The following is a 26,041-nucleotide window of genomic DNA, read 5'->3' as shown; positions in this document are numbered from 1 at the left end:
ATATTATTGCCAGTTAGTTTGATTATTTAATTGGAAGATTTAAGTTGACTCAATACTATAGTCAAACATTTCCTTAGTTCACTCTTCTTTACCCATTATTTAAGAAAGTTTTAGTATTTTTCTTTACTAATTCCTAGTTCTTCATTATATAAATTAAAATGCTTATTCAAATACTTAAGTCCTGATGACCAAGAAAGACAAAGACAGTATCTGTTTTCTGAAAGTTTACAACCTCTTTCTGGAGAAAGAAGTGCTCAACCAACCTAACAGATGAACCTGAAGGTGTTCTGGAGATAGTCACCAGGGCCTTTAGTTAAGAGGGCAGAAATGGAGAACAAAGAGTGGAAGCATCCAGAAAGACACAGAGAACCTGGCTTGAAAAAGAAACTGGATAGACCTAATGGCTGTGGTCTAAACTTTTTAGATCATGACCTATACACCCAATTGTATCATGCATTAGGAAAACACACATTATAAGCACGCATGTGTGCACACACGCACACATAGACACCACACCACCACAGCAACAACAAACCAAAGTTAGGTTTAAAAGGCACTAAAGTTCTAATATTGTCTTCCTATATGCCAATGGATAGTAGTCCTAAATTTGAAGGGTTTCAAGCTCAAGTGCCAGGAGCTGACTTAAGTGTAAAAAACCAGAATGGATCCTGAGTGCTCCACGAATGGAGCAGAGCAGAGGCTGAGGGTCCACTAAGCAGGCATGGGCGTGTGTGGAGACGGCAGTGTGTGCTGTGTCAAATAACAGACCCAAGGATCCCAAGTTGCCAGGTACTAGCAATGTCATACGGTTCAACCTACTTAATCGATTCAGAAAACATCAACATCAGAGGATTAGTTTAAGGACGGATGGGAATGGGGGGGGGCGGCGAGTAAAGATAACAGGAATCAAGGAGCACACACAGGTTTTGGCTAAATGACCAACTTCCTCCATGTCACAGGCACAAAAACCACACTGCAGTCTGAGCTCTGTGTTAACATCACCTCTGAATCCTGTAACCACCCTCCACAGAAGAGACTAATATTCTCATTTTATAGGCAAAAGGACTACCCATAAAGAAGTGAAATTCAACTACATTAAAGAAATTGGGGAACTTTTAAGGTGACATCAGCATCATGGCAGTTAAGCCATTCCTCTTTCCCCTTAACAACTAACTTGACATTTGTAACTGAACAAAAGTGCCCCAGTGCCTTATACCCAGGGATCTATCTGGGGGGATTCTTGCCCACCTGTGCATCTGAAGATAGACCAGACCTCAGTAGAAGCTGTGGACCCAAGGGACTCAGCAAACCCGCCCCATTCCCACTCACCACGGGAGGAGAAACCTGGAGAGAGTGGACCTGAAGACATCCAGGGTAGACAAGCAGGCTACCAGTGCAGGACAGAGATGAGTTTGTACGCAGAGCAGAGGGAAACCCAACAGAGCTGCCCCCAGCCCAGGGGACAGTGCACGGACGTGAGCTGTGTGGTGGTGGCAGATGATCTCTCCCGAGGAGAACATGGAAAGCTTGAGTGGGGAGTGGCTGTCCAGCTGCCTGCCATGTGGCTCAGAAGCCACTTTCTCTCCAGGAGCACCTGAACTTCTGAGGAGGGACTGGACCTCCACAACACGGGAGTCAGGAAAAGAGGAGGGGAGCAGGTAAGAACATCATGGGCATGGAGGGATGCATCACTGCAGGACCTCTATTGGAGGTCCACCCATTCTACTCAAGGATCGCCCCCTGGGCCCACGGGCACCTCAAAACCCTGAACCCACACCCCCACTGCTGCCAGCTTCTTGTGTGTCTGCGTGGAGTGCTCAGAAAATAGGCCACCGTCAGTCTGTGGACAGGGAAGGAAGCACAAACTTGACCGATGGCCCTACCTCCTGGAAAACAAAAGAAAGGTTTCTAGCAGCCAGCCTGGTGAATGAAGGAACCAATGAAGTCATAAAAGCTTTGTTAAGGAAGTATCTGCTACTTCAAATTCTGGAGGTGAAGAATTTGATGACAGATGAAGAATGCCAACAGAGAGCATCTACTGCAGAGCAGACCAGATGGAAAAAACAAGTGACTTGGAAAACACGAATTCAAGAATAATACAGATAGAAAAGCAGATGAAACTAAGAAAACCAACAAGAGCTATTGGATTCCCACTAGAAGGGCAAATACTTGAATTAACTATTGTTTCAGAAGAGGAGTGGTAGAAAGGGGCACAGAGTTTAAAGATATCAGAGCTTTTATTATTTAAAGAAATAATAGGTGAGAACTTCCTAAATCAATGATAATAAACCTTCAAGGCAGCCAGGGGAAAAAAAGAAGTAACCTATGAAAGCACAGGCTTAGGCTCTAAGTGGATTTCTCAGCAGAAACCCACAGGCCAAGAGAGGAAAACAACATATCCAAAGTTTCAAACAAAAACTGCCCACCCAGACTACTTTATCCGGCAAAGTTATCCTTCAGATATGAAGGGGAAATAAAGGCTTTCCCAGACAAAAACTGAGGTAGTTCAGCATCACCTGACCTACAAGACACTGCACAAAATGCTGAAAGGAGATCTTCAAGTAGAAACAAAAAGATGCTAACCAGCAACAAGACAACATGAAAGTACACAACACATTGGTAAATGTGAACATGTAGTCAGATAAAAAGAAAAAACCTAATTCACCTAATTACAGTATAATGTTTAAAGGAAAAGAATATTTTTTAAAACTCCAGCTATGGAATTCCCTGAAAGTCCAGTGCTGAGACTCTGCACTTCCACTGTAGGAGGTAAAGGTTTGGTCCCTGATGGAGGAACTAGGCCCCGCAGGCTATGCAGTGCTGCAAAAAAACCAAAAACTCAAGCTACTGTAATGTTACTGAAATCAGAGCATAAAAAAGGCAAATTGTGACATCAAAACATAAAAGGGTGGTGGAGCCTTTATAATGATAAGTTGCTAATAGCATACAGCAGATTGTTTTATCTGTGAGATGTTTTATGTAGGTCACATGGTGAGCACAAGCAAAAATCTAGAGTTAACCCACAAATACAACAGAACAAGCGATGGAGCACAACACCATGAGAAAAAAAGTTTACAGAAGTAGGCAGAAATGGGGGGCGGGGGGGGGCGGGGAACAATGGAAATAGAAAACCAAAAGAAAGCAATCAATAGGATGGCAGTTGTAAGTCCTTACATATCAATGATCAACTAATGTAAATGCCCATAGAACAGAATAGAAAAAAAAAACCCCACATATACAATCAACTAATAGTCAACAAGGGAGTCAAGAACACCCAATGGGGGGAAATGCACAGTCCCTTTATAAAGCAGTGCAAAAACTGAACACATGCAGAAAAATGGAATTGGATCTCTCTCACACCACTCACAAAATGAACTCAAAATGAATCAGTCTTAAACATAAGACCTGGTACTGTAAAAGTTCTAGAGCAAAACATAAGAAAGAAGCTCCTTAACAACAGTCTTGGCAATAATTTCTTGGATATAACATCAGAAGCACAAACACCAAAAGCAAACTTAAAAGTTTCTGCCCAGCAAAGAAACAATCAACAAATAACCTACAGAATGAGAGAAATTTTTTATAAACCATCTATCAAATTAAAAGTTAATATACAAAATATATAAAGAACTCATGCGTGCATTTTAGTCGTGTCCAACTCTGCGACCCTATGGACTGTAGCCCACCAGGCTCCTCTGTCCAAGGGATTCTCCAGGTAAGAACACTGGAGTGGGATCCCATGCCCTTCTCCTGCGCCTCTTCCCAACCATGGGATCAAACCCGTGTCTCTTTATGTCTCCTGCACTGGCAGGTGGGTTCTTTACCACTAGCACCACCTAGGAGGCCCTAAAGAACGCATACAACTCAATAATTAAAAAACAAAGCACAAAAAAATACGATTTAAAAATGGGCTGAGGGCTTTCTGTGCTGGCAGCACTCTCGCAAACACGGTGAACGTTCCTAAAGGCCACTGAATGAAGTATGGCAAGCACCAACCCCCAAAAGTGACCCAGAACAAGAAAAGCAAGGATTCTCTGCATCCCCAAGGAAAGCAGCGTCATGACAGGAAGCAGAGGGGCCATGGTGGGCAGACTACGCCGATTTTCCAGAAAAAGGCTAAAACTACAAAGATTGTACTGAGGCTTGAATGCATTGAGGCGTTGAGCCCAACTGCAGATCTAAGAGAATGCTCGTTATTAAGAGATGCAAGTATTTTGGGCTGGGAGGAGATAAGAGAAAGGGCCAAGTGATCCAGTTTTAAGCTTCATGTTTTGTTTTATGAAGAAGACAATAAAGATCTGAGATTGTTTATGTGCTCGCTTCTGCAGGACGTATACTAAAAATTTGAGATTGTTTTTAAAAAATAAATAAAAATGGGCAGAGGAACTAACTAGACAGTATCTTTAAACATGGCATCCAAATGTCCAAGAAGTACATGAAAAGATGCTCAACATCACTACTCATGAGAGAAATGCGTATCAATGGCTATCAAAAAAAAAAAAAAAAAAGCCCAGACAAGTGATAACAAGTGTTATCCTGTTACGTAACAAGGATGTGGAGAACAGGAAACCCTTGTACAATGGTGGTGGGAATACAAACTGGTACAGCCACTAGGGAACAGTATGCACATTCCTCAAAAAAATTAAGAACAGAATTACCATACAATTCAGCAATTCCACTTCTGAGTATATATATCCAAAGGAAATGGAAACAGGATACTGAAGAGATTACATGCATTCCCATGCTGACTGCAGTATTATTCACAATAGTCAAGATACAGAAATAACCTAAAGTGCCCTTCCATGAATGAATGAAGAAAATGTGGTACATATATACCAGGGAATATTGCTGTATGGTATAACTTATATGTGGAATTTCAAAAGCCACACATTAAAACAAAGAATAAAACGGTGATTACTAAGGGATAGGAGGTGGAAGTTAGGGTATGCCAACTTGCAGTGAGCTGTAAATAAGTCCTAGAGATACAAAGCACAGTGTAGTGAATACAGACAACAACACTATGCTATAATCATCAAACTTGCTAAGAAGACTAGATCTTAATTATTCCAACCACTAAAAAAGAAATCATAACTATGTGATTTAATAGAGGTGCTAGGTATGGCCACACTGACAGTCACATTACAATATCTAAATGCATCAAATCAACATGATGTACACCTCAGATTTACACAATGTTATATGTCAGATATATTTCAATTTAAAAAGATACTTTTTATATCTTTAACATATAAAGAAAACCCACTGAAAAAATAAATAAATAAATAAATAAAAAACATATAAAGAGTAAAAAGACAAGCTATACACTGGGAGAAGATACCTGCAATATAGAAACTGTTACAGGATTATGAAGATGTGGGGACCCTCCCACAAACAATAAAGAAAAAGACAACTCCACAAAATAAAGATCTCATCAATTTCTTCTCACAAGATGAATTCTGAACAGCTACTAAACACAAGCAAATGTGTTCAACATATTTAGTAATAGTGATGCAAATTAAAACTATGAGATACAGATACACCCCTAACAGACTGGCATGAATTTAATTCTGAAATCAAGTAATAACAAGATGTGGAGCAAAGCAAGCACTTACATTGCTGGTGAGAGAGTAAAATCACTTTGGAAAATATTTTGGCACTATCTGTTAAAGATATTCCTACAAATTACTCAGTAACTAGCCCTAGGTATATGTCTTAGAGAAATGAATGTGTACCAGAAATGTGTAGGAAAGTTCACAGCATCATTGTTTAACATCCCAAAACTTAAAATAATATGATCACGGAGTGGGCAGTTCTGAGGTGTTGCTAATTCTTATTGTAGGAAGTGGTTACTCATATTTCCTTTATCATTTTCAAATCACATATGTTATATCCACTTCTATAAATTTAATTTACAGAAATACTTTCTAAAACTTCCAAGCAGATTAAAGACCCAGCTGTGAAAACAAAAGTTCATGGATGAAAATCGTGTATTTGTGACTTGATGTTTGAGAAGGATTTCTTAGTCACAAAAAGCAAAAACCATCTTTTTTAAAAAGGTGATTAAATTCAATATTAAAAGGAAAAACCCATGTATAAAGAAACACAAACCAAAAAGCTAAATATAGATAAGTAGAAGATACTGGCAGTGCTTAACTTTAATAAGCAAAACCTTACAAGCACACACACAGTTTTAAACGGGCAAAAGAGATGAACAGGCAATTCACAAGAGGAAACTCAAATGTCCACTAAAAATCAAAAGATGCTCACATTACCTCATCAGTAATCAGGGAAATGCATATTAAAATGACAGTGACTCATCATTTCACACCCATCTCACTGGCCAAATTAAAGTGTAAGAAGATCATGTGTTAGCAAACACAAAGAGCATGTTCTGTTCACAATTAAAAAAAAAACCTGTAAAGGGAAGTGAAAGTCGCTCATTTGTGTCCAACTCTCTGTGATCCCAAGGACTGTATAGTCCATGGATTTCTCTAGGCCAGAATACTGGAGTGGGTAGCCATTCCCTTCTCCAGGGGATCTTCCCAACCCAGGGATCGAACCCAAACATCTCCTCAACTGAGACAAACCTGATGTGACCCAATATCCTACCCCTGACATTTGTCTGAGAGAAACTCACATGACCAAGACTTGTCCTATTCATTCTGTGACAGACATGGAAAACTTGAATGCCCATCAACAAGACAGCTTAACTGTGGCAAATATACATGGAATATGTACAGCTGGAGTTTATATATATTACTGAGGGTAGGTCTTAAAATACTGAGAGAGAAAGCAAATGGCAGAGGGATGGAGTATGACACAATACTACGTTGATTTATGGACACAATGTACTAGAAGAATGAAAAATAAAAAAGGGAATGTGGTCTGGGTGCAAATTAACTGGAAGGAGGATACACAGGGGCTTCAATTATATTTACAATATCTTATTTCTATTAAGTTGGTGTAAATTCTCCACTCTTTAAATTTCTAAAATATTTTATAAAAAGGTCATGCAACTATCTTACCTTGTGTTGGCAAATAATTTTTTTTGTACTTTTCTACCTGGGTTCCTGAAGAAATCTGACTCTTTTGAAATCGAACTGATGAATTCTATAGTATGAGAAAATGTTAAATATAAAATTAGTTTAGTCTATACATTAGTACAAGGAAAGAAAGTAACAGAACTCAGCTTGCAAAAGGAATATTTTAAGTGTGTTCAATTTGTGCTGTTTACATGTACATTGAGTGAACAGGCCGGAGTGAACCAGCTGCTACTAGGAATGGACTACACACATACTCACACGCCACCTCTGGAAATACATTCTCTCCTCAAGTGACGCACAGCAGTGTGAAACAACAGTTTCTGTGACGTTACCAGAGCGGTCAGAGGAGAGGGCTGGAACTCATGGTCAGACCCAGAAGACTGCACACACTGTCCTCCCACCCCCCGAGGTTAGAGGTCAAGGGAGATGTCTTCCTTGCTCCCATCTCCTCCTCCAGCCAGATATCCTTCTCTCCTGCCCCGTCGGTCTCGTTCACATACCCCGCTTGTCAGGAGATGATGCCATAGCTGCCACCTCTAGACCACTCTCTCCCACCTCAGCTAAGTACTCCAGTGGACAAAGGAGAACTAGTCATTATCAATATCTGCAATTATTAAGAGCTGCAAAAGTATCAATTTCAGAGCAACCTACAAAATAATAATCATTCAAAAAGCCAGTGCCATTTAATAAAGTGCCAAAGTATTTAGGGGTGAAATGCCACAATTTCTGCCATTACCTTCAAATGGTTCAACAAAACACTTTACATGGAAATGTGGCAAAATGTGAACAATGACTGGATCTAGGTGAGTGTTCAGGTATTCATCATACTATTCTTTCAAATTTGTTTGGCTCAGTTTTCAAAATAACATGGTTGGGAGGGGGGAATCTCACCCTCCGACTCCACGTCCTGTCCTCCCAGCTCACCCCACTGACACCCTCCCTCCTCCAAGGCTTACAGCCTGCAGGGTCCCACGATCCACTGATCATGTTTCCTGCATCCCCCCAAAACCTCTGCCCTTCTTGAGCAGCCTGAAATTATGGCTCATTGCAGACACTCTTGCTATATATACTGTCAACTTCCACACCCCTCTCACTCTGGTATTCACCGGGTTGACAAACCTCTACTGTCTACCATTTACACCCAAAAAGCTGAATAAGAAAAAATAACAAACAATTTCTACTTGAAACATACCATCTCTAACCTCTGTGGAGTCAGACCACATTTCCCCTCACTTTCCGCTCTTGCGGACCCCGATTTCTCCTCCCTCCCTCCCCTCAAAATTCCCAGAGCCTCCTCCATCCTCCCTCTCAGCAGAGAGCCAGGCTTCCCACTTCTCTGAGAAAAGGTAAAGGGTTGGGGGAACTTCCCACCAAGGGCTCCCCCATGTCCAGCTCTGGGTCCACACCTGAGCCGCCCCATCACCAGGCACAGACGTCCAAGCCAGTGCCTCCACCCCTCAAACCCCAGCTCCTCTCCGTGTGCACACCGCTTCAACAACCCTCGCGTTGTCTCCTGCATCAAGGTTTCCCTCTCCGCATACTCAGTCCTACCAATACATAAACACTTGTTAATTTTCCCATCTTAAAACAAAACAAAAATAAAAAACTTCCCCTACAGCTACTACCCCATTTCCTTGTATTTACTACAAGACTTCTGCACAAAGCTTTACACTCTGTCTGAAGCGTCTCACTCTCTCACCCAGTCAGGCTTTCCTCTGGCAAATCCGAGGATCCACTGTCAGCCCTCACCTTACTCAGCAGCAGCCTCTGAGACACGGGTCTCTCTGCCTGCTGTACTTGGCCCTCAGGACATCACACTAACCTCCCCACTTCAGCTCTGGTTCTTTCTCCTCGCCATCCATACCTTCAGCCCTAGTGGCCTCTCCCACACATTCTGAGGGCCCCAAACTTCTAGCCCAGACCTGACCTTCTCTGGATACACATCCAACTCTGCCCTATGTCCACCTGATGTCCAGCAGGCAATTCAAACTCACCTGACCTAACCTGAGCTCCTAACATCCACACCCCCGGAGACATGTACTCTCTTTTGAGGGGACTCATGATAAATGGCCAAAAAGAGACGACACTCGATTTGGAAGCCCGCTTTCCTGCTGTCACACCCCACACCCCACACCCAGTTTATCACTAAATCCACATCTCCACCCTCCCCAACTGCTCCGCAGCCTCAGCCACTAGTCTCTGTCTAAGGCCGCAGTCCCCCAATGCTCAGGTGGTGCCCGCAGCCCGCCTCAGTCCACTCTCATGTCTGCAGCAGGGGGGCCGCCCCTCCCATGCATCCTTCCGAGAGTTCGAGATCTCAGAAGAAAAGGCAGTGTTCTGGGAAGTGATTAAGGCCTAAGGAAAGCTGCACCGGCCACCCGTAGCCCATCTCCAATTTCACACTCTGCTCTGCTCCCCAGGATGGACTCTGCTCCAGCCACACCAACCATAGGGCTCCTCTGGCCTCGGACTCCCAAACCGTCTTATCCTGGCTCACTGCGCCCTCTCCTGGCCGTTGTTCAAACCTCGCTTTCTCAGGAGGGCTTTCCCCAGATGCTGGACAGAAAACTCCAACACGCTCCCCCAACAGGGATCCCACCTCCTTGCTTTTTCTCCTTAGTCCTCATCACAACCTCACACACCATGTCCAACACTCATCTTTCTTCCACCACTGGAATACAAGTTTCAAGAGGACAAGAAGTCTGTTTTGTTCACTGCTTGATCCCCAGTGCCTCAGTGTCTGCACATCACAGCCATGAATATAGATGAGTTAAAAAACAAACAGTTGATTCAAAAGGATCATATGCACCAAAAAAAGAGGATCTCTGCAGAAAATTTACTTACCCTGTTTTAACTGAAATTACCTGCCTACTGTGTTATAATTCCTCTATAAGAATTATCAAAATGAGGGACGTCCCTGATGGCCCAGTGGTTAAGAATCCATGTGCCAATGCAAGGGAAAACAGGTTCGACCTCTGGTCTGGGAAGACTTCACATGCCACAGAGCAACTGAGCCCGTGAGCCACAGCCACTGAGCCCTCAGGCTGCTGGGCCTGCACGCCCCGAGCCCGTGTGCCACAAGAAAAGCCGCTGCAGTCAGCCCACACAACTAGAGGAACCCCCACTCCCTGCAACTGGAGAAAGCCCATGCACAGCAACAAAGACCCAGCATAGCCATAAATAAATAAACAAAAAGTTTAAAAAAAAAAAAGATTAAAAGTGGGACTTCCTTCATGGTACAGTGGTTTTAAAAAATCATAAAAACGAGTTTGAAATCTTTACAATGCACAAAAGAAGAATTTAACTGTGGTGAAATACACATAGAACTACCATCTCAAACTTCTCAAATCAGTTCATTGTTTACGTACGTTCACACCGCTGTGCAGTCGCCCCACCATCTCCAGAGCTCTTACCTCGCAAAACTGAGTCTGTACTCAGGAAACAGCAGCTCCTCCCCTCCCCTCCCCCTGCCCTGGCACCCACCCTCCATATCTTTCTATGAATCCAACTCCCCAAATATTCACATCTCCCCAGGGTGACAGAGGCTTCTCTGGTGGCTCAGTGGGAAAGAATCTGCCTGTAACACAGGAGATGCAGTTTGATCCCTGGGTCAGGAAGATCCCCTGAAGGAGGAAATGGCCACCCACTCCAGTATTCTTGCTCGGAGAATCCCACGGACAGAGGAGCCTGGCAGGCTACAGTCCATGGGATCGCGCAGAGTTGGACACAACTTAGCCGACTAAACGACAACAGAGATAACGTGACAAAACCTACCAAGAACCCGTCTTTCTTTGAGGCGGTCACACACTGACCCATCCTGGTGCTGCTCTCTGTGGCTTCTGCTTTCTTCCAGGCATCCAGTCGGAACCTTTCCATCACTTTTATTTCCTCCCGGAGGTCTGTGTTCTCTCTGACCAACATTTCTATCTGGCTTCTAAGACGGCCTTGTGTACTGGACCACTTTGCTTCCTTTCTTTTCAGATCTTCCTGTAAATCAGACACCTGCCGCTTCAAAGCCTTTCCAAAAAAAAACCAAAAAACAAAAAAACACCATTACTAGAATTAAAACAATGCAACAGAAGAGACAACACATCAACATACCAGGATCACTAGCCCAGCACAAAGAGCAGAAAAGGGAAGACTTAGCAAATGACATTTCAGAAACATCGGGTTCCTCAGGAAAAGGAATGGGGTTCAAGCTGGAGTCTCACCTCATACCATCAACAAAATTCCAGGAGTTGGGGGGGGGGGGGGGTGGTGCATCAGACACCACATAGGAGCCATGAGGTAATCGAGGTCTAAACTAAGATATTAACTGAAATCGAAAGAGACGAGTGGGGTTATCTGGTGAAGAAAACAGTAACAGGAATCCATGACTAACTGAAGGAAGAGCAGTGGCAAAGGGAATAAATGAAGTCAGAACTCCCAGCCCTGAAACTGGGTCTATCTGAAATTCCTGAGACTGAAACTGGGTCTATCTGAAATTCCTGAGAACTGGGTCTGAGAAAATGACTTGTTTCAAGAAACTCCTGGAGATGTCTGAGGAAGCTACTTGCAACTGTACAAACAGAAATCAGCCACCTGCACCCATGTGGGAACAAATTACAGGGAATGACTGAGAGCGGAGGGAAGCTTAGAATCAAGAAAGCATCGCCACCACCCACAAGCTCACTCCGAATGAGGTGTGAATGAGGAGGTCCACCACCTCATGAACACGTGTGGGCCTGGATGCCCACCCAGCCTCTCACAGCCTCACAGCAGTCAACAGAGCAGCACAGGCAACAGGGGGAGGAACAGGACTCAGGGGCCCTTCCCAGGTGTGACTTCAGAGAGAGACAGAGGCTGGACCCAGGTGAGGTCAAGGCCCTTCCCAGGATTCGACGTCAGAGAGACAGACTCAGGGCCTGAGTGAGGTCAAGGCTCATATCCCAGTTCTGTGCCATGAAAATACATGAAGTAAAGTCATTACCTCCCTGAACTTCCTATTTATAAAATGGTGGCGTGCAACTAACAAGTGAGCAATTTCTAACTGGCAACCACTGTTATCATGTGGGTAATGAACTATTCTACTAAAATGGCAACTCATAAATCTAAATAATTTAAGAATTCAAAGCCAAATAAGCCAAACAGAGACAAATACTATCAGAGAGGCACTGGTGACCCACTCCAGTACTCTTGCCTGGAAAATCCCATGGATGGAGGAGCCTGGTAGGCTGCAGTCCATGGGGTCACTAAGAGTCAGATACGACTGAGCGACTTCACTTTCACTTTTCACTTTCACGCATTGGAGAAGGAAATGGCAACCCACTCCATTGTTCTTGCCTGGAGAATCCCAGGGACGGGGGAGCCTTGTGGGCTGCCATCTGTGGGGTCGCACAGAGTCGGGCACGACTGACGTGACTTAGCAGCAGCAGACAAATATTATACGGTATCACTTACATGTAGAATTTTAGGGGGGAAAAGCTGACTTCCAAGAGCTGAATGCTGGTTTCCGAGAGCTGGAGGGAGGGGAAATGGAGCAAGGGAGGTCAAAGGACATGAACTTTGAGCTGTAAGAAGAGTGTAAGTTCTGAGGGGCTTCGGTACAGCTCAGTGACTGGTTAACAAGGTTGCGCTGTGCACCTGACAGTTGCTCAGAGCAGATCTTCGGCATTCTCCACACCCACTTACTCAGAGATAACTTGACCTTGGTAATTATTCCACAATGTATATGTGCATCAAATCATCACACAGTATACTTCTAAACACATAGTTATATATTTCAATAATTCCTCAGTAAAGTTAAAAGGAATTCAAAATCAATGTTTTGAATTTATCCATGTCATTATCGTAGTCTTTTCTGGGGAAGTCTTTAGTAAGAAAAGAACTGACATATTTTACTCTTCATAAGTCAAGAGTACAGTACTTCTCTGGAGGTCCAGTGGTTAAGATGGAGGGGGCAAGGGTTCGAGCCCTGGTTGGGGAACTAAGATCCCCATGGCATAGCCAAAGAGTAAAAAATTTAATAAAAATAAAATGAAAAGCCATGACTACAGAAGGTGTTCCTGGTATCTCAGATTATCTGCTGAGTCAATGGATGATTAATACGTTGATACCCAATTTCTCTTTGACCCAAATAATTCTAAAATTCTTACAAGACTGCCATCTTTACTAACTTATGAATATAAATAACTGACATACTTGTATTTCTTCACGTTCCTTTTTATCTGGAAAAGTTCTTGCAACTGTAGAATACTTTTCAAAAACTTTGCGTTCCTTTTGTAATTTCCTCATTTCTTCCTTTTTAAACTCCTCTATTCGAGCCAATTCTTTGGCTTTCTGTTGTTCAAAGTCAGCAGTTTCTTTCCTAAAAGGACCAAACCACATTATCATCTAAGGAGACCACCTTGATATCGTCATCCACATGTGGCACAAAATGAAGCCCCAGTGACAGCCTGGAATGGAGGAGCTGCTGGTTTTGATGACTCCACCTTCAATCAACAGTAGTGAAATAACAACTCAGTAAAGCCCCTCTCAGCAAGCACTCTCTGGGAACCTACTATGACTCAGGCACTATGCTAGGAACTGGAGAAAACACAATGAAAAAAAATAAAATCCTTAGTCCTACAAAGCTTCTTACATTCTAGTGGGAGCAACAGAAGACAATAAAGATAAACAAGTAAAATATATGGAACACTGGAAATGTTAAGAATAAAGCAAGGAATGAGGTTAGAAAATATGGAGGTCAGGGGACTGAAATTATGGATGGAATCATCTTGCTGAGATAGTATGTGAAGTGAAATCTGAGGGACCAGAAGAGATCGGTCATGAAGATATCTGGACAGAGTATTCCAGGAAGAGGAAACCGCATGTGCAAAAGCCCCAGGGTACGAACGTGACTCGTGTTCAAAGAACAGACAGGAGGCCAGTGTGGCTAAAGAGACAGAACAGTAGGAGAGAATGTCAAAAACATGGTGGGGCTGGGGGGACTAATAAAGGTCATGGTCTCTGGGACCACGGTGAGGACTCTGGTATTGAGCACAGCAGCACACTGGTCTGGGGCATCTTTCTGGATGCTGAGCTGAGAGCACACGGAGCAACGACAGCAGGACTGTGGAATAAGGGGTCCCAGCTCGCATGCTCCCACACAAACGACAATCTGACCACCATCCACAGACAAAAGTGGGAACTCGAGGCTTTTGTGGGAACTCAAGGACCCTGGGAGGTAACTGAGAAACCCTGGTGAAGCCTGAGATCAAGGACAGCACTTTGAGAAGGCAGGTCCATGCAGACCTACTAAATGGCTACCTGACTGCACTGCACACAGCCCCACTGCCAAAGGAGGCAGGAGGAGCCATGCCCACCCCTGCCCCTGGAAGCAGACCCACGGACCCTGGTCCTGCCCACAGATCCTGACACAACCTGGTGACCCAGCTCCAGCCCTGCTCTGAGTATGGAGGCAGTCCTGCTGGACCGGGGACCCACTGGGAAGATGCTCAGGAGCCTGGCAGGAGCCACACCTGTGCTGACCTCCGGAAACACACCTCCCATTACAGACCCAGCAGTGGTACAGGAGGCAGCCCATGATGTAGTTTCAGCCCTGCCTGACTGCGGTCCAAGAAGGAGTTCTGTCCACTGGGGATGTGGCAGGAACCACAGCCGACTGCAACCCTGGTGACAGGCCTATCAAATGGTGAACCCCTTCACTGTGGATCCAGCACAATGAGCCAGCTGCAATCCCACCGTGATCCTGGAGGCACCCATCAGTCCAGGAGTCCAGCAGGACAAGGTCTTTACCTGCCAGAAACAGCCTCTAGAGACAGGAGCAGGTGTTTGTTTCTTCAAATACAAGGACATCCACACAAGTTTACACAGATCAGTAAGAATCAGGCAAACATGAGACCACCAAAGGAAACTGTTAATAAAGCTTCAGTAACCAGCCCAAAGAAATGGAGATCTACAAACCACCTGACAAAGAACACAAAGTAATTGTTTTATGAAGCTCAGCAAGCTACAAGAGAGCACAGATAAACAACTCAATGAAATCAGAGAAACAGCATGTGAAACAAAACAAGAACAAACAGAAATTATTAAAAAAGAAAGAAAGAAATTCTAGAGCTGGAGAATAAAAGAAATGAAGGACAAATGCAACAGAGAACTTCAACAGCAAACTCAAGCAGAAGAAAAAATTCTGTGACCGCACAGGCTGGTGACTTGAAGATACCCAGTCAGGGAGGTAAAAAGGGAAAAGAATGAAAAGGAGTGAAGAAAGCCTATAGGACTTATGTGATGTGACTGAATGAATGACACACGCATTAGGGGAGACACACAAACCTCTAGTCAGACTAAGAAAAAAAGAGAAATACAGGCCTTAACAAATACCTCAGAAATAAAAAGGACCACATGTGAACAATTATATTCCAAAACACTAGATAACTCAGAAGAAATGACAAATTCCTAGAAACATACAAACTACCAAAACTGGACCCAGAAGGAAGAGAAAGCCTGAACAGACCAATAACAAATAAGAGGACTGAATCAGTCATCAAAAACTTCCCACAAACGGAAAGCCCAGGACAGGTGGCTTCACAGGTGAGTCCTACTAAATACTCAAAGAAGGATTAATACCAATCTTTAAAAAGAAGGGACACTTCCAAACTCATTCTGTGAAGCTAGTTTTCACTCTCATACCAAAGGCAGACAAAAACACAAGGAAAGAAAACTAAAGGCTAATGTCCCAGATGAATAAGGGTGTAAAACTCCTCAAAAAAAACCTAGCAAACCAAATTCAACAGCACAGTAAAGGCATTAACACACCACGACTGATTCCCAGGATGCAGAGCTGGCTCGGCTGGCTCGTGCAGATGAACATGATGTAACTGGCGTGGCCGCTGTGGAACAGCATGGTGAACATGACACAAACTGGTAAAATATACATGACATAACTGGTGCGGCCCCTGTGGAACAGCGTGGTGGCTCCTCAGCACTATTTTCAATAACCCAGAGGCAGAAACAACCCCATGTTCAGCTGCAACCCAAGGAAGGCCAAAGATCACTAGAAACCAAGAGAAGACAGAAGAGAAAGCACAGCTCTGCTGACGCCCAACTTCAGGCTTTCAGTCTCCAGAAATGTGAGAAAATAAATGTGTTGTTTTAAGCCACCCAGTTTGTGTGCACTGTGTCACAGCAGGCCTAGAACGTAGTACACTGGCCAAGGTGGCACTTGAACCCACAGCTCCAAACTGCTTGTCAAACTTCAGTTTATGACCGCATCACTAAGAGAATTCCCCTTTTAACACATCTTTGACCACAATAGGTCATTTTATCTAAATTTATTAAATTCTTTTGTGGAATGTATTTCACTTCCTGCTCTAGCTAGATTAACAGGAATTGTTTCAAATAGTTTAGATATAATCTTAAAGATGTAACTGGATCACTGTACATTTCCCCCACTTACCTGAGTTTTTCCAAGGCACTTTCTCGTTCAATGCGAAGTTTAGCTAAAGATGCGTTCTCAGCTTTAAATTTTTCTATTTCCGTTTCCAATTCAGTAATTTTCTCTCTCAAAATTTGAGATCGAGCATTGCCACCTAGAAGATAAGCCACCAATACTGAACTTCACAAAAAGCTTTCAGCAGCAAAACACTAGCTAGCTATTACACTAAGGGCCCTAAATATTCTCAATACCTGTATTATTAAAAAGCATTAGGAACAATACTTCTAAAAGACAAAAAAATTTACAATGGCCTAACTTTGCAGATGGGGCAATCTAAACTTGAAGAATCAAATCATTCTACCTCAAAAAACAATCTGATGACAAATTAACACTACATATTTTAAAAATCACTCAAATTCTTGAACAAATATACATAAAACAGCTTAAGAACATGAACAAGCATTCATAAGAGATCTAAAGCACTAATCAACACCAAAATCAAAGTTTATCCCCCACCAATAAAAGAAATACAAATTAAGACCTTTTCCACATCAAATTTGCTACTTAACAAAATAGCCTATACTTTTGTCCTTCAACCACCCATTTGGAAAATAACCTTAATTTATATCACAAGACTAAAAATACATGTATCTCCCCTCTGACCCACTTCTAAAAATCTAGTTAAAGAAGGAACTTACAAAATCATACAAGTCATTCTACACAAAAGTGTGCATTGCAGTGTTATTTCTAATAGTGAAAAACAACTGAAATGTTCAACATGAAACTACTGTAATAAAATTATGCCACATTAATATAATTCTCTGCAACCATTTTAAAAGTACACAGTTTTAATGATATGGCCAAAGCACTGCATACATCTGGTCAAAAAGGATAAGGGCAATTATATGTCTCTACCATATTAAAAATACATAGGAAAAATGAATGTAAAGAAGTAGATCACAGTTACCTTAGCATGGTTTAGTTATAAACACTTTTGCTTCTATACTTTAAGCTTCCAACCTTCCAGCAAAAAATACTATTTTTAAAAAATAGCTTATATTTTAAAGCACCCATGCTTTGCTAGACATTCAAGTTTATAATATACATAAAAGAATGGAAAACTGTTTTTGATATAAGTTTAGAAATTCCATCCCATCAACTAAATACTTTACAGCCATGAAATGGAATGAGACAGATGTATATTAGCACAAGCTTCAAAATGTATTACAAGCAAGGGGCAGAGCAGTATATACAAAGTATGTTTACATTTGTGTAGAAAGGTAAATTATATACACATTCACATATACACTTTCATATGCATGGAATCTTGGTACAATACACAAATGAAATGGGGAAGTTGGTGTCTCTAGGAGTCCAGGTCTGGGGAAGAGAGGAAACTCAGATTTTACTCTATTTCTTCTTCATTATATTTAGCAAGTTAATGCATGAGACCATTAAAAAAACTGATTTAAACTGGTGTGCACAAGTGGAGGTAACACAGCAACACCAACCACAAGTTGGGTATTCCTTGGTTGTTGGTAGTGGTTTAGTCGCTAAGTCTTATCCAACTCTTGGGACCCCATGGACTGTAGCCTGCCAGGCTCCTTCTCGAGGGGATCTTCCTGACCCAGGAATCGAACCCTGGTCTCCTGCATTGCAGGCAGATTCTTTACCGACTGAGCTATGAGGGAAGTCCAATAGCCCTTGGTTATTAAAGAAACTTAAGTGTTATCTCACCTTACAGTAATTAATTTTAAAGCCTTGGCAATAAGACACAGGTTAAAATTTGAAAAAATCTGCAATCACAATTCTTCCAAATCTTATACTAGTGTGCGCGCACGCACGTGTGTGTGTGTGTGTGTGTGTGTGTGTGTGTGTGTGTGTATGTGTGTGTGTGTGTGTCTGACTATTACATTATTTAGGCTCACAAAAGAAATCAAACCTTAACAAACACCTACTAGGTATCTACTGAGCATCTAGAAAGATTAAGATTTTAAGAAACATTCTGACAACATACTGATAAAATAAATTTAAACTTACAACATTTCATTACAATACTCTGACATACCAGGTGGGTGGTCTTGACTTGTGTTTAACTTGGGATCATTTTTCGAGCGTGAGTGTGACTTTGACTTCGATTTCAGAGAAGGAAAGAATTCTATCATCAGATCTGAGGTAGGAGGAGGGCTTGGGTCCCTACTGGATTTGCCCAAGTCTTCTCCCTTCTTGACTGGCATGACCTTCCTTTTTATCGTTTTGTCCAGTACACACATTTCACTCTTGTTAGGGCAGGTTGTCTGGGGAGTCCCATAAATGGCTTCATTCCCAAGAACACCATCATGTTTAAATGAATTATCTTCAAGGTCAGTCCAAGTTCTTTCATCATCAAAGTCAATTTTATTCACACTTATAGATGAGTGTCTTCTGGAGGAATGAGAAACTTTATTTTTCAAGCTTTCTATTATGAGAGAATCATCACTGCTATAATCCTTATCAGACAAATCTAAATCAACATCTCTCCTTTTCTCTTCCTCTTGAGTCGTGATGTCCCGAAAAGGTCCCTTACCATCACAGACTTGTGGACTATCTTCTCTGCTGCTGGAACTCCTTTCCTTACCCTCAGATGACGGCTTTATAGTAACGTCAAGCTGTTCCTCCAAATCAGTGCTATGATCACTGTCTGTAACACCTTCACCATCGCCTGCACTCCACCTGGTCTGCCTTTCAGGAGGGTTCGTTTGGAACATTCTCCTCTTGACTTCACAGGACGGCGCCCACAATCCTCCCGGTGAGAACACTGAATCAAGTTGTCTGGGAGCAACCTCGCACTCAGCCTTGCTTCCACACTGGGCATGGTCCGGATCCTCGTTTTGGTTATGCTGACTAAAAGAACCCAGTGTTGCTGTCTTCTCTTCCCGCACACCTTTAACAGGGGTAGAAGACAGCCGGCGACCTCTGCAGTTATGCCGGTCCCTCTCTAAGATCTTCAGCACAAATGAGGAGTTACTAGAAAATGATATTTCATCAGCAGCTTGTTCTAAAAACAAAAATTCATCTAATTCCAAATTTTCCTTTTCCTTTTCTTGTTCCCAATTCTCTAACTTTTTCCGAAGAGAAACATCAAGAGAAGATTCTGACCCTTTCAAAGTTTCACTTGCTGGGCTCTGAGAAGCCATACAGCTGATGAGTCCTGTGGAAATGGGAAGTCTGTCTTTACTGCGTGCCTTATTCCAGATTGTGCAACCAACATCGAAAGGTTTTGTACACTCAGGTACATTTTCTTTATTATTAGATTCCACTTTTTTTCCTAAACTGATCTGCTTTCTGAATTGCCCATCACATTTCTTCCCGGCTGGCATTTTCAATCCTGATGGAGAGAGACTTTTCCTACTATTACTCTTAAGCACTTTTGGCTTCTGACTGAGTGTGAGCGAACCATACTTGGTTCTGACTTTACTGTTCTTTTTAACAGGAAGGTTCTCTGTACAGATTTCTTTATTTATAAGAGCAGTTTTCCGCTGGAATTGTTGTTTATCTGATTTAAACACAGGCTGGTCCTCTGAAATGCTCTGAGTGGTGACTAGGTTACTTTCTCTCCCCTTCCGAAACTTAGATTTAGCATTAGTAAATCTGGCTAAACCTTCTCCTCGTTTTAAGAATGGTTGTTTTGGTTTTGCTTTGATAAGCAAAGATCCTTCTGCTTCCTAAAATAAAAGAATATTTGAATTAATTCTGGTATATCCAAATAATCTCAAAGCTATTTTTTAAGCAAATTATAAACAAATCTCTAAAGCCTTAGATAACTGGATCAAAATAGTAGAAATGCTAACCTTTAGCTGTTTTTGTTGCAGTTCTAGTTCTTCCAACCGAATCTGTTCCTCTAAGTAGTCTTCAAAAGTTTGTTTTCTTTCTCTAATAGCAGCTTTAATAGGCCTAATCATAAAAATAAAGTTATGTAACATGCAAATCATAATGTGGTGAATACTTTACACTTAATGTGGCTGATAGACAACTCTGACTGAGAACTAACCTTTTCCAACATTACAAATTCCATTTGAGAATCTATTAAAAGCTACAATTCCACTCCATTTCCCAAAATACAGAAATACATGTCTCTACATGTGATTTGAAAAAGCCCCTCTGAAGTCCACCTACTGACCTCAGATTAACTTTTAAAGTAACATATTCATTATATAATTAAGATATGTTTCCAAGAATAGGTCATTAAATAAATATTCTTTAAGATCCTTAACAATATTAACAAGTCATTTAGCATTCCATAACATATACTAAAATATTTAAGAAAATAATAAACGACCTCACTATTGATATTTTATCTTTGATATAAAATTTTAAATTCTATAACCACACTCAATTATTATTTATAAGTGATACCAGATGTGCAACTCCAATATATGATCTTTCTCTTCTCCAAAACAGGATTTACCTATTTGAGAGAATATTAGTTTTATCCAGGTATTTCCCTTAGATGAAAAAAACTGCTAGATTCTCCCAATACAATGTCAAGGCTACTTTAACTGATTATCTTCCCAACCTCTTTGCTGACAATATGGAATAAGATAGATCTTCAATCCTATACTTAAAAGCACGTCCAAGCAAAAACAATAAAACTATGGATCTTTCAAACAAAGAAAGTACCAATAATAATGACTCATATTAAATTCCTTTCAACGCAAATGATACCTTTCTTCAATATTAACCACTTCTGAGGAATCACCAATTTTTTTTAAGTTCGTATCGTTCCCTTCCTGAATCTGTTCTGTCATTTTCTCCAAACATGGTAAGATACCTTCTCCTAGAATAAAAATTAGGAGCAATTTAGTTCAATAAAAAAAGCAGATGGTAAAAAAAAAAAAAAAAAAAAAAAAAAAGCAGATGAAAGTCTTAAAATGTGAGAATTTTACAAGTTACTATGCTAAAAAAAAATTAAACAATGTATACCAAAGATTTTAAAACACTCAATTTAATATGATAAAGAAAAGTATAAAACCCAAATTAAAACACAACATCCTTCAAAAAGTTAATGTTAAGGGGGAGAAATTTTCTAAGTTATAAAAGACTCAAAGAATTGTAGCAACTGAATGTAATACAATAACTTGACTGGATCCTACTTTTAAAAAACACCTTAAAGAGGCAATTTTGGGATCACAGGGAGCATTCTAAATTGCATTTCCATAATTAAGGTCCCTGGATACAAAAATATTAATAGTAATGTGGTTATATAGAAGAATGTCCTAATTTTTTCCAGATATTTGAAATTATATAAAATAATGTCTCCATATAATTTGAGATGAAATGACTGAGCAAACTATCAATATGTGCAGATATAAACAGATAAATTTAAGTATAGATACAGATATCTACAACATACAAATATAGATAGACAAAGTTAATGTGGAAAAATATCAATTGCTGCATCTAGGTGGTGGGTACACTAGTAATCACTGCAGCGGTCTTTCAACTTTTCTGGATGTTTGAAATTTGCCAAAATAAAAGGTTAATGGGACTTCCCTGGTAGTCCAGTGGTTAAGACTCCATGCTTCCACTGCAAGGGGCAAGGGTTTGATCCCTGGTTAGGGAAGTTTCACATGCTGCACAGTGCCACCAAATAAAGATGAAAAGGTTAAGGGAATGTACTGTATAAAAAATAAGGAAAATTTCTTATACCAAGAAATTACTCTAAACTAGGAATAAGATATTATCCACAAAAGGTGCCCAATACTAAGTATTGAATAAAGACTTTTTGTCGTATCATTTGTGTTTTTCTATATCTGACTCTAAAGAACATATACATAAAAACACCATTAAAGTTGAAAAGCAAATTAAAATTTAAAATACTGGAAATGATTCAATCCTACTATAAAGAACATGAAATAAAGACATATTATTTGATGATCTGCATAATGATAACATTAAAATTATGGTTATGAAGGCTACAGAAAGTGCCATGAGCACTTTCCACATTGAGTGGGAAAAGAACATAATTTATTACACAATACTCACTCTATGATTACAAAATATGGAAAGAAACAAAAAGCCAGGGAGTGAGCACAGAAACAGGACTTTACACTAGAAATGCCTTGAGCGCTCAGTGAGTTTGGAATGAGCAGACACTAAGAGCCAGTGCTCTGGCAGGAGTATGCCGGGTGCTGAGAACACAGAGATACAGTAAGGGTGTCGGGGTTGGAGGGATTTCTCTTACAAGTAGTAAGTCCCATCACTAATCTATTGTTCACATGTCACATCTTCTATCCTATTCCCCACCACCAACACACACACTTTTTAAATCGATTTCTAACTTTTCCTAAGCTCTCGAGAAAAATGATCCATGCAGAAATCACTGCCTCCCTTTCTGAAGACCTGATGCTACCACAGCAAGGTCTGAAGTCAGCAAGAGTCATCCTGCAACTTGTTCCCGGAAAGTCACAAATTCTGTGTCCAAACCAGGCTCAATGGCTGTACAGAAGTTAGGATCTCTCATTTAAAGATGTAGCATGGACTTCCCTGGTGGTCCGGTGGCTAAGACTCTGCACTCACAATGCAGGAGGTCTGGGTTCAAACCTGATCATGGAATTAGATGCCACATGCTACAACTAAGTGTTCGCATGCTGCAACTAAGACCCAGTGCAGCCAAGTAAATAAATACACAAATATTTAGGAGGACAAAAAAAGACACGAATAGGAGGAAAAAAATGCAGGACTTTCCTTGTCTTAGAACAACTAGGTGACACTGTCCATTAACTATAGAGGAGAGAAAAATAAGTAACTCACCTTTAGAAGAGTTATCATTTTCTTCCTTCAAATCATTTTTTTCCACAAGTGCTTCCTGACACTCTGCCTCATAAAACACACTGGGAGAAGCACCACTTCTTGAAGTTAAAACAAAATCCTGATGAGCAGTTCTAGAGAAGTCATTTTGTTCACTGGATAAAATGTTAGAAGGGTGTTTTTTTTCTTGGCTTTGATTCTGGTAGATATATGATGGCAAGAAGGGCGTGGTTTTCTCTACAGTGGTTGAATTTCCCAGAGGTTTGTACTTTTTCTGGCTCTGGTCATCAGGCAGTGGAGTTAAACCTTACAATTAAGAAAATCAACAAAACTGATGACTTTCTATAACATTTTCTACCTGTTAATAGCACCTATGTTTTCTCCAAAGTGAGGAAAGTACTTTTTTCCTCATTATTAAAAAACTCTGTTTAACAAAATCATGAAATTTTAAGAGTCCGAAGTGACATTTGCATGCTTTTGATTGAAAGTGCATTTACACCACAACTCATGTGCAGTGTTCACACGCCAGAACTGCAGCCTGCCTAACTGTGGAAGGCACCGTTCACCCTCCATCTGTGAGCACTGCCTGGAGCTGTCAACTCTAAGCCCTGTGACAAACAGTTAAATGCAGAGCACCAGTGCAGACAGTTACAAATAATCTGAACTGTTCCTTCACAATCAATAACTGCTCTGTGTTACAACACATGAAAGCATTTTTCCTTTATGTTCCCATTAAGATGCTGGTGACCTCAGGTGGTGGAATGATGGGTGATTTTGTTTTGTACTTTTCTTTAATCCCTAAATTTCCTGTAATACTTTTCACCTGTTCTGTATTCAACAAACAGAAGAGTCCCTTTCCGTGTATCTCAAAGATACAATTCTTAGAGAATAAATGGCAATACTAGCCATCCTACCTGCTGTACCAGCCCCTTGCAATTTACTACTCCTGTTTTCCCAGATTGTTTCAATTAAACTTAGAATTAAAGATACAATGGGGGGGGTACCTCCCAGACAGTTCAGTGGTTATGACTCTGTGTTTCCACTGCAGGAGGTGCAGATTCAATCTCTGGTCCAGGAACTTAAGACCCACCAGCCATGTGGCATGGCCAAAAAAAATAAGACATAGTGGGAAGCACTTAATAAAAGAGGCATGCCACCTATGTCTTATACCCTCTGCTTCACCCCTAGCCCACAAATAAAACTGGAAGTCAGGTAGGTCCTCACTGAATATCAGATTCAACCGGCCTTCTTTAATAACAATATTCTCCCATCTAAATATTTTTGACTAATGGTCATCCCACTTCAGCCTAAAAACATCTCTGACAGAAGAGCAAAATCCCAAAGCAGCAGTCCTCAAAGTGTGGTCTGTACACTCCCAGTCTCCAAGACTCTGTCAGGGCATCCACCAACGTCCAAGCTATCTTCAGAACTACTGAGATAGTATCTGCCGTTTCACTGTGCTGACGTGCACCCTGATCACACGCACTATCAGGGAGCTTCCTGGGGACCTCACTCAAAAGCAGGACAGCAGTACCTACTGTGCTCACCACCACACTCTCAGCTCGAATACTAACAACAGCTTTACTGAAGAATGTTCCAGACAAAGCAAGCAGGAAAATTATTCATTTTTTAGCTTAATTTTAACTCTTGAGTTCATGTCTTCTGAGTATTTTATAGGACAAAATGTGAAGTATGCATAAATCACTTCTGCTGTAAACTAAGCTACGGGCTGTGAAATTTTTTCAGCCATAAGCTTAACTAATTGATCTTTTAGGGATTATGTCTACTTGAAAGAATGACGAACTATGATGATTTAAACCACAGTACTTGGCAGAACATTTTCTCAAAAATGAAACAACTGAGCCAGACATTTCAAGGAAACTGACAGTATTATGTTGCCAATGATAAAGTATGAACTTTCAAGTAAAAATCAGAATGTGGGAAAATACGTCCATTACCATGAGCTTCAAAGCTTTATATTTCAAGACTTTTATGATGATATCTGTGGGAGCATTAATACATATAAATTTTTATACTTTATAATGAAATACATCAATATTTTTAGAACCTACCTAACTCAGAGAACTATTATTTTCCAAATAACCAATGCATGATTTTACCAAAGCATGGATGATGAAAAGTCCATTCAAAATGTCAAGATACTTTAATGTATTTTAATGTAATAAAGCACAGAAAGTTCACTAATATGATTGATTCCATACTGTGAATAACAGCTAAGAAATGACCACTGGTTAAGTTCGGTGGAATACCAAAGAAATAACCACGTTATCTGAAAAAGCTTTCTCCTTTTTTCAATCACATGTCCTTGTGAGGCTGGATTTTTTTCACATACATCAACCAAAACAACATAAATGAAGAGATGGGAGGCGAAAGTAGATATGAGAATCAGCTGAATTCTATAAGCCAAAAGTTAGAGATTTTCAAAAACACTGAACAATGCCATTCTTCTCAATTATTTTTTAGAAAATGTTTTTTGTTAAAAAGTGTTATTTATAGCACATAATTATTTTAAAGAAATTAGTTTTTAATTTCTTAGTTTTAATCTCTAACACAGTAAATATCAATAACTATAGCCCATATAATAATACAAACTTCTTGGAGTCCTCAATAATTTAAGAGTGTTATGGGGTCCTGAAACCAAAAAATGTTGAGAGCTGCCCTAAAACAACTGTTACATAACGTGAGGTAGTTCTCACATTAGTAACTTGAAAATCTGCTTCCCTTTTGCTCTACCATGTTATTTCTACCCAGGAAACTATCACAGGCTATTATGTAA

General features: G+C 40.8%; 1 protein-coding gene across 6 annotated transcripts in view; it reads right to left on the bottom strand.

The window, feature by feature from the left end:
- Positions 1-26,041, bottom strand: part of CENPJ (centromere protein J) — a 37,451-nt gene that overhangs the window by 4,874 nt on the left and 6,536 nt on the right. For 4 of the 6 annotated variants that reach the window (XM_043891543.1, XM_043891546.1, XM_043891544.1 and 1 more), the window contains exons 4-11: positions 23,248-23,550; positions 21,160-21,271; positions 20,286-20,388; positions 18,524-20,159; positions 16,477-16,609; positions 13,221-13,386; positions 10,815-11,057; positions 7,023-7,107 (exon numbers count right to left, since the gene is read on the bottom strand). In XM_043891543.1, coding sequence (XP_043747478.1) covers positions 7,023-7,107; positions 10,815-11,057; positions 13,221-13,386; positions 16,477-16,609; positions 18,524-20,159; positions 20,286-20,388; positions 21,160-21,271; positions 23,248-23,550 — 2,781 coding nt within the window. The remainder of the gene's footprint in view (positions 1-7,022; positions 7,108-10,814; positions 11,058-13,220; positions 13,387-16,476; positions 16,610-18,523; positions 20,160-20,285; positions 20,389-21,159; positions 21,272-23,247; positions 23,551-26,041) is intronic. The other 2 variants (XR_006338788.1, XM_043891547.1) reach the window with 1 other exon arrangement.

Source organism: Cervus elaphus, chromosome 30 (genome assembly GCF_910594005.1).
Source record: "Cervus elaphus chromosome 30, mCerEla1.1, whole genome shotgun sequence".
Lineage (NCBI taxonomy): Eukaryota > Metazoa > Chordata > Mammalia > Artiodactyla > Cervidae > Cervus > Cervus elaphus.
Note: the sequence above shows the minus strand (reverse complement) of the source record. Positions and strands in the feature narration are given on the sequence as shown.